Raw genomic sequence first — 18862 nt, 5'->3', positions numbered from 1 at the left:
GATTCAGCACATGTACCGCTGTGCTCGAGTTCAAGGTCTAGACACCAGTGAGGGACTCCTTCTCTTTGGTAAAGAACACTTCTATGTGATCGATGGGTTTACGATGACAGCTACCAGGGAAATACGGGATATTGAGACACTGCCTCCAAAGTGAGTGGATTAATAGAGTCAGTTTAGCTTGTTTAGTAAATAGACAAGAAATAATTTTGTGAAAGATTGAAGAACAAAACTCTATAATATCAAACTTAGAAAGGTCATGTGAACTGCACCTGATTCCACAATTGTAGATTGATATGCACAGAATTATGTATAAATAATGTGTTATTTAGCCGTGAACTCTTTCTTTTTCAGAGCACTGATGTCATGATTTTTGCTCTATTATTGTTGGTTTTATTACTTGTACTAAATCATAGAAAATTGTAGTTCAGAATAAATTAAGTTAACCTTTGGAGAATCGTTTAAAACTTTTGTTCACTGAGTTAACAATAGTAGTTTTTCCTCTGTGATGACTTTAAAAATAATAAGATTTATAGTTGCGGTCTGCCTGGCTTAACAAACTCCATAAAGTTGAAAAATAGTTTTTGATATACATTGGTGGTCATTTTTAACTTTACTTCCTCTGGTTACCTACAGTCTGCATGAGCCAATTATACCAAGAGGAGCAAGGCAAGGTCCAAGTCAGCTCAAAAGAACGTGCAGTATTTTTGCATATGAAGATATCAAGGAAGTACATAAAAGGAGATACCTATTACAGGTGACTCTTGTTTTGTTTGGATTGGATGGGGATGGAGAGAATTTAGCCAGCATTGTTTATTGAAAGTGTCATTTAAAAAAAAAATAATAATAATTTCTGGAGGTGTTCAGCAACTTGAAAGTGAGGCCATTTGGAGTCCCAAAATATGGATTGAGTTGCCTAAAATTAGGCATCCAAGTTTGAAAATGTTGGCATATATACTTTTTACTAGAGGACAGAGTGTATTTTAATGTTCTGGAAATAGACTTACAGCACTGATTCGGGCAGTTTTTAAGTTAGTTGGTTTTGTCATTGTCAACCTTTCACTATGGCTAAACTGAGGTCACCAAACTTATTTCACTTGTGAGCTACAACAGCTGATTCTAAGAGGTGACACACTAATTCATTAGTCCTATTGTTTGTAACATCCTTTGATATCCATATTTTTCCTCTGTCCTTTCTTTCCAGCCAATTGCTGTTGAAGTTTTCTCAGGAGATGGACGGAACTATCTTCTAGCTTTCCAGAAAGGAGTTAGAAATAAAGTCTATCAAAGGTATTCCAAAATGACTTAAATTACAGTGATCTAAACTAGTAGTATTACTGTTCTAAAAAAAAAACTGAGCATGATTAGTAGTATTACTGTTTTTTAGTCTCAGACATATTTTGAAATTATTTTTGATAGCTGTATTAGAATGGGCATAAGCGCCAGGAAAAGGCAGACCACGCCACATTACATATTTAATCAGTTTCATTGCAGGATATATCAGGCTCTGAAAATACCATACTATAGGCACTGCAGAGAAACTGTACCAGTTAGTTAATCCATGGTCTGTCGATACTGTATTCTATATGACACCCAAGTAGCACAGGGAAGGGCACAATAGAAATACCTAGAAACATTTGATGAGTTTTCTGCATTGTTTATATGTAATGCACATAGTATAGATACACTTGTAATGACTAACATGCCTGTCCCTGAGTGTTGGCTGAATATATTGTCTTTATATTTGGAAAACCTGGGTTTGGATTACTCTCTGGTGACCTGGATACGTTATATAAATTAAATATTAAAATTTTGGGATAGGAAAAGGAGATTTTGCTGTTGCACAGAGAGCTTCTCCAGGCACATGAAGAAGAGGGCTGTGTGTACTGCTAAAATAAGTTCGCTTGTGGATTTCAGACAAAAAGTGAGATGCGAAGAACAAATGAAAGCCACTAGACATCTTATATCTGTTTCTGAAGGAATGCAGCTCAAGGTTGGATGAGAAAATGAGAGCCCACCCTTTCATGCCATGACATCTTGCTCTCTGAAAAAGAAAAGAATGTTGGTTTGTCTGCGCAAGAAAAGAGGTTGACGTTAGGTCCTTCTTCAGGCAGAAGGTAGACCTACAGACTTCAACCAGCTGAGTCAAGGTTAAAAGTTTTAACCCACATCTATGCTGGAGATAAGGTTTGTGGTTAGCTAAAATACTCCAATCTTACCTCAACCTCTGTTCTAGTGCAGACAATAGAGATGATTAGAAAAATTTGACAAAACACTTCTTCATCAGAGTTTTCCATTTCATCAAAATTGAAACTTTCCACCAAAATGGTTTGATTTTTATGAAGGTCCGGTGGAATCCTGCCACCTCAACTGAGTCAAATAGACTGGTGCATCACCAAGGGTGAGAATGAGAATCCTTCTCAGAATGCCTGAAAACAAGAAAAAAGCCGAAAAAACTCCCCACCCGGTCATCTTTCCTGAGCTTTCTTGAAGAAGGGAAATTCTGTGTTTTGGATCATGTTCACCCCAATCGAAAGTAGAGAGAGACAACTCCTCTGGACATAATTGAGACTATGGGGAGGAAGTTAGTGTCTGCTATTGATATCCAGAAAGACTAAACTTGCTACACGTGTTAAATACGAGATTGAAATGTCTAACTTTGTTTGCAGATAGGAGATTGGGAGAGTGAGAGCGGGTAGTTAATTTTTTCAAAAGAATTTACATGGCTGCTTGGAATCAAGTTGCCACTTGAATTGAGTTTTGGTGGTTGGATTCTCTTAAATAAAAGGTACACATGGAACATAAATATAATTAATTTTATTCTTTTAACTAATACAGGTTTTTGGCTGTGGTTCCATCTTTAACTGACAGTTCAGAGTCTGTGTCTGGACAGAGACCTAACACCAGTGTAGAACAAGGGTACGTGGTTCTCGTCCTAAAAATCTATTGCTCAGAATGTCAAGTGAAGAGACTTGTTTTCAGTGTTTGTTGTAGGCATGTTGGTCCCAGGGTATTAGATAGGCAAGGTGGGTGAAGTAATATCTCACCAAGCTCATCATCAGAAGCAAGCTCCCTACAACTCAAAGAAGCACCAGTCCCTGCTGTAACAACAGGTGCAAAGCCTGCAGACATGTCTCCACTGCTACAATGATCAATGTCCCCCCCCCACACACACACAAACAACACACCTTTCAATATTCAGGGGCCCTCCACATCCCTGTCCCAACATGTGGTGTACCTCATCCAGTGCACTAAGTGCCCCAATAACAGCTGTAGGTGAAACCAGAGAATAGCTACGCTCTCAAATGAACTCTCACAGAAAAATGATAAAAGACAAAAATACCCTGTCACCAGTGGATGAGCACTTTTCACAGAGTGATCACTTTATATCTGACCTATCAGCTCTTGTCTTAAGAGGAAACCTGCACAACACCTTCAAAAGACAAGCCTTGGAACTTAAATTCATAATTTTGCTAGACACTAAAAATCATGGTCTTAATAAAGACCCGGGATTTATGGCTTATTACAACCATCTGTAACCCACTAACCCCCTTTTTTTGTCCTATGAGTGTCGAGGTGTTAACTGTCCACTTCACCTTGAATGGTCTCTTACAACATGTTAACTCCTTGTGCTAAACAATCTGTTCCAGCTTGTATTTAGCTGTGGCCACTCTGAGTGCCTTTTCCTGACCTGAAGAAGAGCTCTGTGGAAGCTCAAAAGCATGTCTCTCTCACCAACAGAAGTTGGTCCAATAAAAGGTATTACCTCACCCACCTTGAGGTATTATTATTTAAAGAGACTTATGTTAATTAAAGTTCTGGATCTTCTGGAGAACTATGCATCTTCCGTGCTGAACTGCACTGCCTTGAGCCAGACCAACAAGAGTGATTGGAGATGCTAGGTCTAAAAATGCTGATCATCAGGAAGTTGTTAATGAGAAAAAGAAAAGGGGAATTCACATAAAACTTTTGATTTTACAAATTGCCTTTAACGTACAAATCCTGTTGGCACCACTATTTTCCAACAAAAGTTATGTATATTATGTGAATTAACATTCTTAATAAATTAATTTGTTTACTGTTAAATAGATTTCAGCATGAAAAGAACTTGATACAAGGTATTAAATAGCTGTTCTTAATGTGGGTCTTATAAGGTTAATTTGTCCTTGCACTGAAATGCATAGTTAAATGTTTTAATTACCTTTGTTCAGAAGTCAGCTAACATTTGTGCACTGATTTATGTAGACATCAATTTGATAGGCATTGTACAACATTGGTAAGGTATAGCAGTAGCAAATCATTGGTACTGTAATTGTTATAATTCTACAGATTAAAATTTAGGTATTCAAATTCTAGTGCTTTAAGTTTTGTACCATGTTACAAAGCTGCAGCCACAATATTGCTGCTCAATAGAAAAACACTGACACTTCCTTATTCCGATTAGGTCTGGCTTGCTTAGTACTCTAGTGGGAGAGAAATCTGTGACACAAAGATGGGAGGTAAGTATGAGGGTTTTACTGTGCTTATATTGTAGGAAGAGCCAAAATTTATAGTCATATGCAATGAAATATTTGAATAAAATTTGCTCATGTTCAGTAGGTTGAAAAATATAGTACCCCGGAACACTCCTCTCCACAGCAAATTGTTTTGCAGTATTTTGAAAGAAACAAAAACTGTTTGCACCATTAGAAGTGTGAGACAAAACAATGCAGTAAATATCAGAGAGAGAGAATTTTCCCAAAACTTTTATGCTGTAGTTTCTACCTTGTTAGAGAGCTGACCACAGTGAAGATCTGCCAATTTAAGTGTTTGATTATTCTAAAATGAACTAAAATGCTAATATTTATCCTTTTTAAGAGAGGAGAAATCAGTAATTTCCAGTACCTGATGCACTTGAACACTCTGGCTGGCAGATCCTATAATGATCTCATGCAGTACCCTGTCTTCCCCTGGATCCTTGCAGACTATGATTCGGCGGTAAATATGAAAACTTATCTATGTCATGCTAATATTTGTACATGTTTATTTTTAAGGTGTGCTAACATTATAGTTGGTTCACATTACCTCAATGGAGCTGGGACCTATTCCATTTTCCAAATCTTTAATTTGTTTACTTTCTTATGCCACTACACATATTCCTACAATGAGCTCCACGCAGGCTTTGACCCCTGAGTCCCACTGTGCAGAGTCCCACTGAAGTTAATGCAGCTCTGCACAGACAAGGAGGACTGTTTACAAAGAGCTCATTGCAGCCCCAAGTTTTTTTGCATGCTGGCCTGGTGATTGACATGGACACAAATGCAGTGATGCTTTTACAAGTTGTTTCTTGTAAATCTCCGCCATAATTTTCTAAACTGTTTCCCTGTGGCTTTTGTGACATAGCGCAGCGGTTCTCAGCCAGCGGTCCGCGAAGCCCTGCAGCTGAAATCCAGACCCCGAGCCCCAGCACCCCCCGTGCAGCTGAAGCCCCAGTCACTGGCTCCCCCGACAGGGCTGAAGCAAACAGCCCATAGCTACCCCCTCCCTGCACCATGAGCTACCCCCCAACTTGCACACAGCCTCTAGCTACTCCCTGCCTGCACTCTGAGCTACCCACCCCCGCCTGCACGCAGCCCGTAGCTACCCATCTCCCTGCACCATGAGCTACCCCCTGCCTGCACACAGCCCCTAGTTACCCCTCTCCCTGCACTCTGAGCTACCCCCCCAATTCGGACACAGTCCCTGGCTACACCCCTCCCTACACCCTGAGCTAGCCCCCTGCCCTCACGTAGCCCCTAATTACCCCCTGCCTGCACCCTGAGCTAGCCCCCTACCCGCACACAGCCCCTAGGTACCCCTCTCCCTGCACCCTGAGCTACCCTCCTGCCCACACAGAGCCCCTAGCCAGCCCCTCCCTGTACCTGGAGTTACCCCCCTGCCGGCACACAGCTCCTAGCTATCCCCGCCCGCCCCCAACGCACCCTGAGCTGTTTTCAAACTTTTTGAACTGAGCGCCCCCCCCCCCTCCCCCACCATCCCTTTTCTTATAATTTTTGGTTGCACTGCCCAGAACCCAGATAGGCTGGGTGGCCTGCTGAGGTGAGTCGGGGTAGAGGAGGAGCTCCCTCCCCAGACCCTGCTGTGTGGAGCTGGCTTGAACCCAACTGGCCTGTGCCCTCCACCCCTTCAAAATAGAAGTCAAACTACGCCTATGCCCGAGGGGCCTGTCCCCACCCAACCCGGAGCTCCTACTCTCCCGCTGGGCCCTGGAGGTTTTATATCATTTGTGGGGAAGGCGCTCAGAAAGAAAAAGATTGAGAACGTCTGAAGCATCCCTGTTTGGGAGACATTGCAAAGTCTCTCAGGGAGTTTAGCCCCAACCTTATGAAAGTGATGAACTTAGTTTTGGAAAAGGGGAAAAAGTGATATTAGTATTAGTTTGGGCAATACCTCTGGCTAGTCAGTTTTGTACCGAAGGGTGGGCATAAGGTGCTGTGATGAAGACCTGCTGCTGAGGGTAGCTTTTGCGAGGAAAGTGGGGAGACATAAAGCACACCCACTATTAGAATGTAGTAAAGATATTTTCTTGAATTAGGCTGAACAATTATTTAGAAAAGCACAACTAATTGGATGAGCTAAATAATTGCTACTGCTTACAATATGAGGCTCTAGAAGGAAACGATAAATACCATCTAGCTCATAAGGCTGCTCGTCTTGATCAGCCAGTGCAGAGTGCTTTTAAGAATCTGTATTTGTTTGTTTTAAAAGGAACTGGATCTTACTAATCCCAAGACGTTCAGAAACCTGGCCAAACCAATGGGAGCACAGACAGAGGAAAGATTAGCACAGTACAAAAAGAGATACAAAGATTGGGAAGATCCTAATGGTAAGTGATTGTACACATGCAGATCTTGAAGAGCAGAGATGGGCACATTTGAAGTTAGTCAATGTGCCTGTCTTCTTCCTCCAAGAACCCCCTAAACACCTTTTGCTTATGTGCATACCAGACACTGTGGGAGGGCAAAAAAGGGTGTGGTGTGGCCACTTTATGCCTTTGTCCCTTTTAAATGTGGCCACACAGCAACTCTGAGGCCCCCACAGGGGAATACCCCAACTTAGAGATCTACTCTTCCCACACAGGTGTCACTGGTGTGGGAGGCTGCTAAAGACTTGGTTATTTCTATGCCCATCTTCCCTGGTAGTTACAGTGACCCAAGTTAAGGCAGCCCTCAGAGCTGTTCTTACCTGCTCTAGGGAATGTACACACCCTCCCCCTTTGGTGCTAACACCAAAGTCAGCACCAGCACAGGGATGAATGCCTCACTTGGTTTGTATGGCATTTCTGCCTGTGCCAGTGCAAAAAGGAGAGACATGATTCAGTCCATCAAGGATATGCAGAATACTACATTAAGAAATCCTAATTGCTGCCAAAAAAAAAAAAAAAAAAAAAAAAAGCAAGCAGGAGTTTTCAAACTCTTCCATACTACAGACCACATGTTAATAGAGAGAGTATCTCATGGACCACCTATCCTCCTGATTGTGATCACATAGCATCCCTGTGGAACTAGTTGTTTACATGAAAAAGTAATATTAGAAAAGCAATATATTTTGAGCAGTTTTTAATGTAATCTAGCAGCTAGAAATAAATAAAACCACTGTCATATGACCAGGCAGCTTTTCACAGACCACAGCTTCAGAACTGCTGAATAAAATAAACAAGGCAAATAGGAATCTTTTTGCATAGATAGATCTTATACAGCTTATACATTCAGTTCTCAGTGCATGTATTTACTAAGTACTCATTCATCTGAAGAAGATAATAAATGCAATCAGTCTCTTTATATGACTCCTTTAAAGTATGCAAAATGCCCCCTAGAACTGAGTTAGATTTGATATTTTTTCTCAATTTTAGAATAATTCCCTTAAATATTAAAAATATGATCTGTGCATGTGTCTAAACTATTATTGTTATACTGCACTCCCTTCCTATTATGCCGTTTTTTCAGATAAGAATTTTCTGATTCAAGAACATAAGAATGGCCATACTGAGTCAGACCAATGGTCTATGTAGCCCAGTATATTGTCTTCCAGCAGTGGGCGGAGCCAGGTTCTTCAGAAGGAATTAACAAAACAGGGCAATTTTTTCAGTGATCCATCTGTCATCCAGTCCCAGTTTCTGGCAATCAGAGGCTTAGAGACACCCAGAGAATGGGGTTGCATCCCTGACCATGTTGGCTAATAGCAATTGATAGATCTATCCTCCGTGAATTTATCTAATACTTTTTTGAACCTTTTGGCCTTCACAACATCCCCTAGCAATGAGTTCCACAGATTAACTATGCATTGTGTAAAGAAGTACTTCCTTTTATTTGTTTTAAACTGGCTGCCTATGTGAAAGGATAAATAATACTTCCTTATTCGTTTTCTCCACACCATTCATGCTTTTATAGGCCTCTATCATATCCCCCCCTTAGTCGTCTCTTTTCCCAGCTGAACAGTCCCAGACGTCTTAATCTCTCCTCTAATGGAAGCTGTTCCATCTCCTAACCGTTTTTGTTGTCCTTTTCTGTACCTTTTCCAATTCTAAAATATATTTTTTGAGATGGGGTGACCAGAACTGCAAGGAGTATTCAAGGTTTAGGCGTACCCTGGATTTATCTAGTGACATTATGATATTTACTGTTTTATTATCCTGTTTCTTTCTGAATAGTGAACTATCTGTGATGAGGCCAACATCTCTTTCGTCAGTGGTAACAACTAATTTAGACCCCCATCATTTTGTACGTAGAGTTGGGATTATGTTTTCCAGTGTGCATTACTTTGCATTTATCAACATTGAATTTTATCTGCCATTTTATTGCCCAGTCACCCAGTTTCATGAGATCCCTTTGTAAAACTCTTCACAGTCAGCTTTGGACTTAACTGTCTTGGTTGATTTTTGCATTGTCTGCAAACTGTGCCACCTCACTATTTATCCCTTTTTCCAGATCATTTATGAATATGTTGAACAGCACTAGTCCCAGAACAGATCCTCTTTCCATTGTGACTATTTATTCCTACACTTTGTTTCCTGTCTTTTAACCAGTTACTGATCCATGAGAGGACCTTTTCTCTCATCTTCATGACTGCTTACTTTGCTTAAGAGCCTTTGGTGAGGGACCTTGTCAAAGACTTTCTGAAAGTCCAAGTACATTATATCCACTGAATCATCCTTGTCCACATGTTTTTGTTGACCCTCCTCAAAGAATTCTAATAGATTGGTGAGGCATGATTTCCCTTTATTAAAGCCATTTGACTCTTCCCCAACATATTGTGCTCACCTATGTGTCTGATGATTCTCTTCTTTACTATGGTTTTGACCAATTTTCCTGCTACTGAAATTAGGTTTACCAGCCTGTAATTGTCAGGATCATCCCTGGAGACTTTTTTAAAAATCAGCATTACATTAGCTGTCTAGTACAGGAGCTGATGTAAGCAATAGATTTCATATCGCAGTTAGTAGTTTGGCAGTTTCATATTTGAGTTCTTTCAGAACTCTTGGGTGAATACCACCTGCTCTTGGTGACTTATCTTTCTTTAATTCTCAGTTTGTCCAAAACCTCCTCTATTGACCCCACAATCTGGGACAGTTCCTCAGATTTGTCACCTAAAAAGAATGGTTTAGGTGTGGGAATCTTCCTCACATCCTCTACAGTGAATACCAGTGCAAAGAATTAATTTAGCTTCTCCACAATGGCCTTGTCTTTCCTGAGTGCTCCTTTAGCATCTTATTCATCCAGTGGTGGCCCCATTGATGATTTGGCAGACTTCCTGCTTCTGATGTAGTTCCAAAAATTAACCAAAAAAAATTTTTTTTTTATCATTTGCTAGTTGCTCTTCAAAATCTTTTTTGGCCTGCCTAATTATACTTCTACACTAGACTTGCCAGAGTTCATGTTCCTTTCTGTTTTCCTCAGTAGGATTTGACTTCCAATTTTTAAAGGATGCCATTTTGCCTCTAACTGCCTCTTTTACTCTGTTGTTTAGCCATAGTGGCACTTTTTTGGTCCTCTTACATTTTTTTTTTTATTTGGGGTATAATTTTAATTTGAGCTTCTATTATGGTGTTTTTAAAAAGTTTCCATGTAGCTTGCAGGCATTTCACTCTTGTGACAGTTCCTATAAATTTCCGTTTCACTTGCTTCCTCATTTTTTTATAGTTCCCCTTTCTGAAGTTCTGAAGTTCTGAAGTTCTGAAGTTCTGAAGTTCTGAAGTGGTGGGCTTCTTTGGTATCCCCCTCTCCCACCCACCAGAACGTTAAATTTAATTACATTATGGTGTCTCTTGCCAAGTGGCTCCGCTATATTCATCTCTTGGGCCAGATCCAGTGCACCACTTTAGGACTAAATCAAGAATTGCCTCTCTCCTTGTGGGTTCCATGGCTAGCTGCTACAACAAGCTGTCATTAATGGTGTCTACAAATTTTATTTTATTTCTTCCTGAGGTGACACATATCCAGCCAATAGGGGGATAGTTGAAATCCCCCATTATTATTGAATTTTCTATTTTTGTAGCTTTTCTAATCTCCTGGAGTATTTCACCATCACCATCCTGGTCAGGTGGTCAGTAGCATATTCCTACTGCTATATTCTTATTGAAGCCTGGATTTCTAACAATAGAGATTCTGTGGTACACCTTGGTTCATTTAGGACTTTTGCTCTATTTGACTGTTTTCATATAGTCATTCCTATATATTTTGTACCCTGGTATTACCTTCTCCATTCATTATCATTGTTCTGCCAAGTTTCTGTGATTCCTATTACACTGACATTCTCATTTAATACCAGGCACTCAGGTTCACCTGTCTTCATACTTAGACATCTAGCATTTGTATACAAGCACTTATCAAATTTTTCAATATTTAGCTGTCTGCCTTCCTGTAATGTAATTGAATGGGACTCTTTCTTTTGACTGTTTCTCTTCAGCTCCTACCTGTACTTTATCAGCTTCTATCCTCTCCTCTTTACTAGGATATAGAGAATCCCTGTTAATAAATCCTCCTCTGAGGGATGCATCTGTCCAAACCTTGTGCTCCTTCACATCTGTTGGCTTTCCCCAGCCCTTAGTTTAACTGCAACTTTAATAGGTCAATACCAGAAGTTTGAGGACCACTGTTCTAAAGTTACTGCACTGTCCAATACCAGCAGGTGGCAGAGTTACATTTTTGAACATCCAGCAGAATTGTGTGAAGACATTTGTACAGATGGCTTGTTGTTGCCAGCAAATGAATAAAATAAAATCTTTACAAAATCTGTAGTCAGCAATTCTGAGAAATATTAGAGCACTAAGCCTTTAATTCCACATCTTAGAACAGACTAAAAGTAAAAATTCTCCTTTAGAAGAAGTAATTGTAACTGTCTTGGAATGTTTCAATTATTCAAAGTATAAAACTGCTTAATGTGCAGTGTTGCTGGGCAAAAGACTGTTGAATTATGACTAGTGGATTACTGCCAAAGTTTAAGTAAGTGGTTTCAATGTCAAATCATAAAGTTTAAATAGTCTTAGTTCCGCACATATGAAAGCTGCAAATACCAGTTTTTAATGTGTTCAGGGTCTTACTGTTCTCACAGTCTAGCACTTCTTAAACCTATTAATTTCTTAATTTACTGCAGATTTTATCATGAACATTTCCTCTTTATTTCCTCTTCATTTATGACTTCTAATTTTTCTTTATCAGGGGAAACTCCAGCTTATCATTATGGTACTCACTATTCATCTGCCATGATAGTGGCCTCTTATCTTGTCCGAATGGAGCCTTTTACACAGATATTCTTAAGGTTACAGGTAAATTGTGTGAGATTTCATTTTTCTCTGTTTCTGTCTTGTTTAAATTTGAAAATGGGTAAAAATGTGAATCATCTTGTAACTTGATTCTCACTGAGCATGGCAGAAGAAAGGAAGTGCTGTAGCGGCATTGTTTTCTTCTTGGTGATGGTTACTCTCTTTAGAATAGCAAAGAGATTTCATGGGCAGATGTATATGATCCTTCAGATGGAAGTCTGAACGTTTTGAAAATGTACGCTGGACGAAAACTAAACAGAGAAAAAACAGCTTTTTATTCAATAAAGTAATAGTTCAAATCCTACTTCATCTGTTGGTAAAAGAACTCGTGCATTAGTTTCCCTTATTTGCTTCTCAAGTGTTTAATGACTAATTTGTTAAACTGATTTGTCAGTGTAGTATTAAGAGTCAAATTAACCAAACATTAGCACAGCCTGGAATTTTCTGAGAGCTTGAAAATTAATTGGGTTCACAGTGCTACATTTTAAATATTTTCTTAGCTGGAAACCATCAGGCAAGAACATTTATTTTCTTTGGGCCAGCATTTCAACCAAAAAGACTAATATTTGGAATAAGGCTAGATTTTTTTTTTTAAACAAAAAAAATCCTGTAGATTTATATTTTTATGCTTCATATTTAGCATTATTGCAAAGAAAGATTATAGCAACCGATAGAAAAAAACATAGTTTTAGACCCTTTTGTTGCAGGAGAGGTTTTTTCCTTTTTTATTATTGTATTTATTTGACTAAGATAAAGCATTACCAAATGGTTTTATTTTACAGTGTTATAGATCTTGGCTGAGTCTGCTGGGCTGAAAAATGTTCTGGTATAAAGATGCTTCTCATTTCATTCTACAGGGTGGCCACTTTGACCTGGCTGACAGAATGTTTCACAGTGTGCGTGAAGCCTGGTATTCAGCATCAAAGCACAACATGGCAGATGTAAAGGAACTCATCCCAGAATTCTTTTACCTCCCGGAGTTTCTGCTTAACTCCAATAACTTTGATCTAGGTAGGCAAAAGCTGCTGCTCGTATCATGTTATGGATGTGAAAACAGTGAAAGCTGGTCCAGACATAAAACAAGTTCAGTAAAATGTATGTAACAAAGATTTATGTAACAGGGTAAGAAAATGGCAGATGGCTTACTGGAACTGGGCCTCAGTTATCTTTTGATTATGGGAATATGCATTTCCCAATGCTGTGTGTTTGTGTGCAATTATATAGGGAAATCTGGACAGTGCGTTTGTAACTCTTGACTTTTTCTTTTAGATGAATGAAGATGTTTTCTCAAACACCAAATATTCATTTTAACAACTCATATAAAACTGCATTTTAGAAATTAAATTGAACGATAAATTTACGTTTCCAAGGGAAGCATTTTTATTAGAACTCATGCATTCAGCAAATCTTGCTTTGGTAGGAGAATTTCTGATTACTATATTTTTCTGCCATATAATCCATCTACCAGTCTTAAAGTAGTGTTTCAATACTCAGGCCAAAAGTGCTTAAAGGACAGACATAACCTAAGGTTTGCATAATGTGTTTGTCAGTTTTGATATTTAGACTTCTAGGAGTGAAGTTCTTTAAGGGAAAGTAGCTGAAATGTGTTTAAAGCTTGATAGGTAATTTCCACTGTTAGTTATTTATTCAACTGCAGTGAAATTTTGCTCAACTACTGGCAGGTCAGATCTCTGAAAGATAAAATAACTGATGTGAGACAAATATTAGTGTTGCCATAGCGTCATATTATTTGTTATGAGATTAACTCTTTAGTTTTTTCAAGTTCTATGCTGCAAATTCAATAACAGGAATTACGAACCATCCGCATCTTTTAAAAATCAAAATCATTGGTGCAGAATATTTCCTAAGAGTTTAGAAGCTTGAACCAAGGCTCTCTAATGACACATTCAGACCCAAGAACATAGCAGTTACTGTATCTGTTCAGACATATTTCAGAGTAGCAGCCGTGTTAGTCTGTATCCGCAAAAAGAAAAGGAGGACTTTTGGCATCTTAGAGACAAACAAATTTATTTGAGCATAAGCTTTCGTGAGCTACAGCTCACTTCATCAGATGCATTCAGACATATGATCTTAGGGAAAGTTTCCTCTTAACCTTTATCACAGGCTATCTTATATTCTAAAACTCACATTTCTATCCCTTTTCAATTTGTTTTTCAACAAAATTGAAACTTCTGTGAATAAAAGATTCAGGGTCCAGTTCTGCAAGCCTTATTTATATTAAGTGGTATTTACAAGCATAATCCCATGAATTCAAGAGTGGGACTTTTGTAGTACTTCTCAATGTGAAAAAAGGTTGAAGAAACAGTCCTTCAAGGTTTACAGCGGAGGACCCAGTATATGAATATATTCTGGTAGTTTAAAAAGTCTTCCTTATATGGAGAAAATGAATCACGGCGTGATTCTACCAGTGGGATGCCTTTTTACTGTTTGCTGTTACAGCATTTCATCTCAGGATTATTTTCTTCTGTTATACAGCCTGTTGGCATATAAATCACTGAAAATGCACTGAATTCAGTAATTAGTCATTTGACACCTGCTAGTCCTCCCTTACTTAAAACCAGACAGGTTTAAACTATCAAAAAGTGTAAAACTTTCAAAAAGTGACTGTAAAGAAAGTCTACTAAAATGAACATCCAAAAGGTCACTCCATCCGAGAAATTTATCTTCATATTCTGATATTTCTCATTTTGTATTTTTAAAACTTGTGCGTGTGTGCGTTTGAAAGGATGGAGTAGAGCTTTCTGAAGTTGTTTTTTAAAAAACCCAGTCATTATTCAGTACAAGCCAAATATGCAAAAAGGATCCTGGTTGTGGTATGGCTGCAAGAGGCTGTTGCATGGGCTGTTTCCATTATTCTACAAAGACATCATACCTAACAAAATATCTACCATGTGGCACAGAACCATTTAAATAGAAAATACAGCTATAGTAAGATGAAATTAAAGTTCTAAAAACCTCGTTATTAGGAAGGGCTAAAGACTGTGTTTAGCTTCTCTGTAGTGAAAACTATTAAGGTAACTGGACCATTATTCAAAATTCTCAGAAGGTTAGATAACCATCAAATAAATCCTCATAGCTAAAAACCTATTAAACTTACATTTTAAAGGGGCGTTAAAGGATGGGAAACTGAAATTATCTCTTTTTATATATATGCGCAAGGAACATATAATTCTATGTGTCTACCCTGTTCCCTGAAATAACTTCAAGTGTCTTTATTTTATATTTTTAAAAATTACAAATAGTTCAAGCACTCACAAACAACGCTATATAAAAAAATATGTACCCAATGGAGAAACATGTTTCCAGTAAGGACACAACTTTCGGGCTTCTAAGCGGCTATTAGAAACAACAGTAAAAAATACTGAGAAATTTCTTGAATCACTAACTTTATAAAGCATGTGCCATTGTAATTGTGATATGATTTTTGTTTTTTCTTGTATTGAGATGCATCACTGTCTTTTTTGCTTTTAAAACTTCAATTTATTTTGTAGGTTGCAAACAGAATGGCACTAAGCTTGGAGATGTGATACTTCCCCCATGGGCAAAGGGAGATCCTCGGGAATTTATTAGAGTTCATCGGGAGGTAATAAACATTTTAATAATAAAAAATGTAGAAAGTTTATTTGGACTTAAATACCAGTCTAGGGAGCTCAATGCATCCTTTGTGGTGACTTTTCTATTTGAAGTGCATCTTGGGGAGGTACCCTGGCATGCTGATGGACTAAAGAACCAATGGTCCTCCATTTGCTCTTGGTATCAGTATTGGCTGAGGCAGCTAATAAGGTGCTATTATACTGCTTTTCCTTTAAACATATCAAATACTTTGTGTAATTTCATCCACCACAGTCAGATAATAGACTCAGTCAGTGACTATCTGCTCAGTTTAATGCATACATTTTGAATTACAGGCTTTGGAATGTGATTTTGTGAGCGCACATCTGCATGAATGGATTGACTTAATCTTTGGTTATAAACAGCAAGGCCCTGCTGCAGTAGAAGCTGTAAATGTCTTCCATCATCTCTTTTATGAGGGGCAAGTGGATATATACAACATAAATGACCCATTAAAAGAGACAGCTACCATAGGATTCATTAATAACTTTGGGCAGATACCCAAACAGGTGAGGATGTTCTTTAACCTATTGTAACTATATGCCAGAAAATATTCAAATCCAAGAATTTCCAAATGCTTTAATATAAAAAGGTGTAATTCCAGTCAAAACATATTTGGTATTTAAGTTTCTAGTGTGCATTTCTGTTTTTTGTCTGGAACTTAAGTGCAAATTTTGTGGTTGTAAATACATTTGCAGAAAATGTACACTTACATATGAACCCATTTTCAATGCATCTAACATCAACTTTGGGTTTTGTCAGTAAGACTTGAGATTTCTCCCTTTTTCCTCATGCTCCAAAAGTAGAGGCAAGAGCTTATGGAGGAGCTTAAAAAACAACAAATCATCAGAGAGCCAGTGTGTTACTGCAAAGGGTAGTGCTGTATAAATTCTTCCAGGGCTTTTTGCTATGTGATAGAATACAGTTGCAACATAGTGCACAGGAAATTTAATTGTTCAAGTTGTCTTGTAGTAAATTTAGTTAGGAATACATCATTTCCCTTTTTTTCTTTTTAACGTGGTTGCTTAGTTTTCTGTGGCACCTTCTCATTCCCGGAAGCTGGGAATGGGCAACAGAGGTTGGATCGCTTGATGATTACCTGTTCTGTTCATTCCTTCTGGGGCACCTGGCACTGGCCACTGTCAAAGACAGGATACTGGGCTAGATGGACCTTTAGTCTGACCCAGTATGGCCGTTCTTATGTTCTTATTATTTGTACTGTAGCTGTTGAAAATAAATTATTAAATAATTGCTTTAAAAACATTGGTTCTGGCAGGGCTGGCATAAACCACTAGCTAGAATTGAATGGCAGAATTTAGAGGCAACCTTTAAAAACAAAAAGGATTGAAGCTTTGAAGGGTGGTGAAATTCTCTTTGAAAGGTCATTGTAAATTATTAAATACCAAAAGGAAAGTTTATTGAATTTCCCTTGGATAAAGGAGTTCGGGTTTGCCATACGTACAATAGGTACCCCCTGAAAAGTTTCCTTTTGCCTTGTTACCATTAGGTGAGGTATTATTGATATCAGCAGGTATTTCCCATGCTTGGACTGGGAATATACACGTACTTTTAATACCTTCCCAAAGGTGGCAGAGGAGTAGTGTAGGTTGCATCAGTTTGTCATATTTCACAATCAGAAGTGCAGCAAACCCAACTGTCAGTAAAGCAAAACTACATAGAAAACCAGTGAGGGGAAATTCCTCAATATTTAGAGTTTGGATAAGCATCCTAAAATGCGGATGCCACTCTGAAACTTTGGATGGTCCCCACTAGACTAGGGGTGGACAAACTTGTGGCCTGACGGCCATATCTGGATATGGAAATTGTATGGCGGGCCATGAATGCTCACGGTTCCCGACCAATGGGAGTTTTGGGGGCGGCGCTTGGGGCAGGGGCAGTGTGCGGAGCCTCCTGGCTGCCCCAACCCGTAGGACCAGAGGGGGGACATGCTGCTGCTTCCGGAAGCCGCGCGGAGCCACGGCACATGCAGAGCAGGACAAGTCCCGGACCCTGTCTTCACCTCTGATGGGCCATTTCCAACCACAGTCTGCTTAACATTGCTCAGGAGATCAGTGTTGACACAGAAGGTGGTACACATTAGAAAATTACTGACTCATCATCACATGATTGGCTAAGAACAATTGTGAGGTGGAATCTGATTCTTCTGTGTCATCTATAATCAACTCCTCCCTGCCCACTGAGACTCTTTTCTACCCTTTGATTGTCTGTGTTATTCCAACAATGTGGCCTGGTGTTTGTGGGATATATTTACATAGTTTAACTTTGAAAAAGTACCAGTTTGTAGTTCAGATTATGATAAATGTAGTAATATTTATAGACCTAAATTCATTTATCTGTCTTCCCTTCACAAAATTGCCCTCTGCTATTAGCTAGCATTTTAGAGATGGTCCTTAATCCAATGATATGTTGTTCCTACCCATTGAAACATGCACTTGTAAACTGGATATACCTTGGTCAACAGGGTTCAAAAGCTCAATCTTTATAGTAAAATATAGCTGTCCTACATACAAGGCACATGTGTTCCAGAACGCAGACTGCACTATAGAGGAAGCTGATTTTAATAACCTCAACAGAGAATTTTGCTCGTTCATTCTGCGTACTTTAAATGTAAAAATCCAACAATAGCAGTAAGTGAAAGGATGGAGAATAACTTATTTTTGCCCTAGATTTTTCAGCAGAGACTTCTGAAAACTGGATGCATTCTTCAATATTTGTTACCTGTATATTTATCATACTGATAGCAATATTATGATACTGCTTCATCAGCCAACAAAGCCAAAAGGAAGTTCTCTGTTTGTCTGAAATAAGAATGTAAAATCATTGTAAACAGCAACTTGGCTATTTTAATTGTTTTCTGAAAAGTAAAATCCTGATGAAAAATGTATCGCTCATTGCATTCTAGTTGGGGTTTGTATTTTTCTTGAATATTTAACAAAAACATGTATAAAATATAAGAGGAACTTTATGTACATTTGCTAATGTGTAGCATTTTTTTAAAGTAAATCTGATACTGTTGGTAAACTTTAAAAGTCTTTGCTGATGGGAATCTATAATCTTGTCACTAACTCGTGTTTGATTTCCTGTCCCACATATTGCAGCTATTTAAAAAACCACACCCACCAAAGCGAGTTAGAAGCCGAATCAATGGAGATGTAGTTGGAATGTCTGTCCCCCCAGGTTCCACAAATGACAAGATCTTTTTTCATCATTTAGACAACCTGAGGCCTTCCCTTGCACCTGTAAAAGGTAAAACTCACCACAGTACTTACTCCTGGTTTCTTGCTAGAGTGTTCATAGTTCTAGCTAAATAAATGTTCCTTTTTCTGATTTTTCTTACCTCTTGGGTTTCATACTCCACTAGAGTTCCAGATTTAACACTCCAATCCTCTAAGATTCTGAGAGGCCCCAATT

The 18862-nt window shown here is 38.7% G+C and overlaps 1 protein-coding gene across 9 annotated transcripts in view; it reads left to right on the top strand.

The window, feature by feature from the left end:
• The window catches only part of WDFY3 (WD repeat and FYVE domain containing 3), a 296640-nt gene that overhangs the window by 263487 nt on the left and 14291 nt on the right, over nt 1-18862 (top strand). For all 9 annotated transcript variants that reach the window (XM_043545050.1, XM_043545054.1, XM_043545049.1 and 6 more), the window contains 12 exons: nt 2-150; nt 634-754; nt 1202-1287; nt 2836-2916; nt 4442-4496; nt 4855-4974; nt 6745-6862; nt 11694-11800; nt 12655-12808; nt 15310-15401; nt 15727-15939; nt 18550-18697. In XM_043545050.1, coding sequence (XP_043400985.1) covers nt 2-150; nt 634-754; nt 1202-1287; nt 2836-2916; nt 4442-4496; nt 4855-4974; nt 6745-6862; nt 11694-11800; nt 12655-12808; nt 15310-15401; nt 15727-15939; nt 18550-18697 — 1444 coding nt within the window. The remainder of the gene's footprint in view (nt 1; nt 151-633; nt 755-1201; nt 1288-2835; nt 2917-4441; nt 4497-4854; nt 4975-6744; nt 6863-11693; nt 11801-12654; nt 12809-15309; nt 15402-15726; nt 15940-18549; nt 18698-18862) is intronic.

This window comes from Chelonia mydas, chromosome 4 (genome assembly GCF_015237465.2).
Source record: "Chelonia mydas isolate rCheMyd1 chromosome 4, rCheMyd1.pri.v2, whole genome shotgun sequence".
In the NCBI taxonomy this organism is placed as follows: domain Eukaryota; kingdom Metazoa; phylum Chordata; order Testudines; family Cheloniidae; genus Chelonia; species Chelonia mydas.
This window is presented reverse-complemented; position numbering and strand designations above follow the sequence as displayed.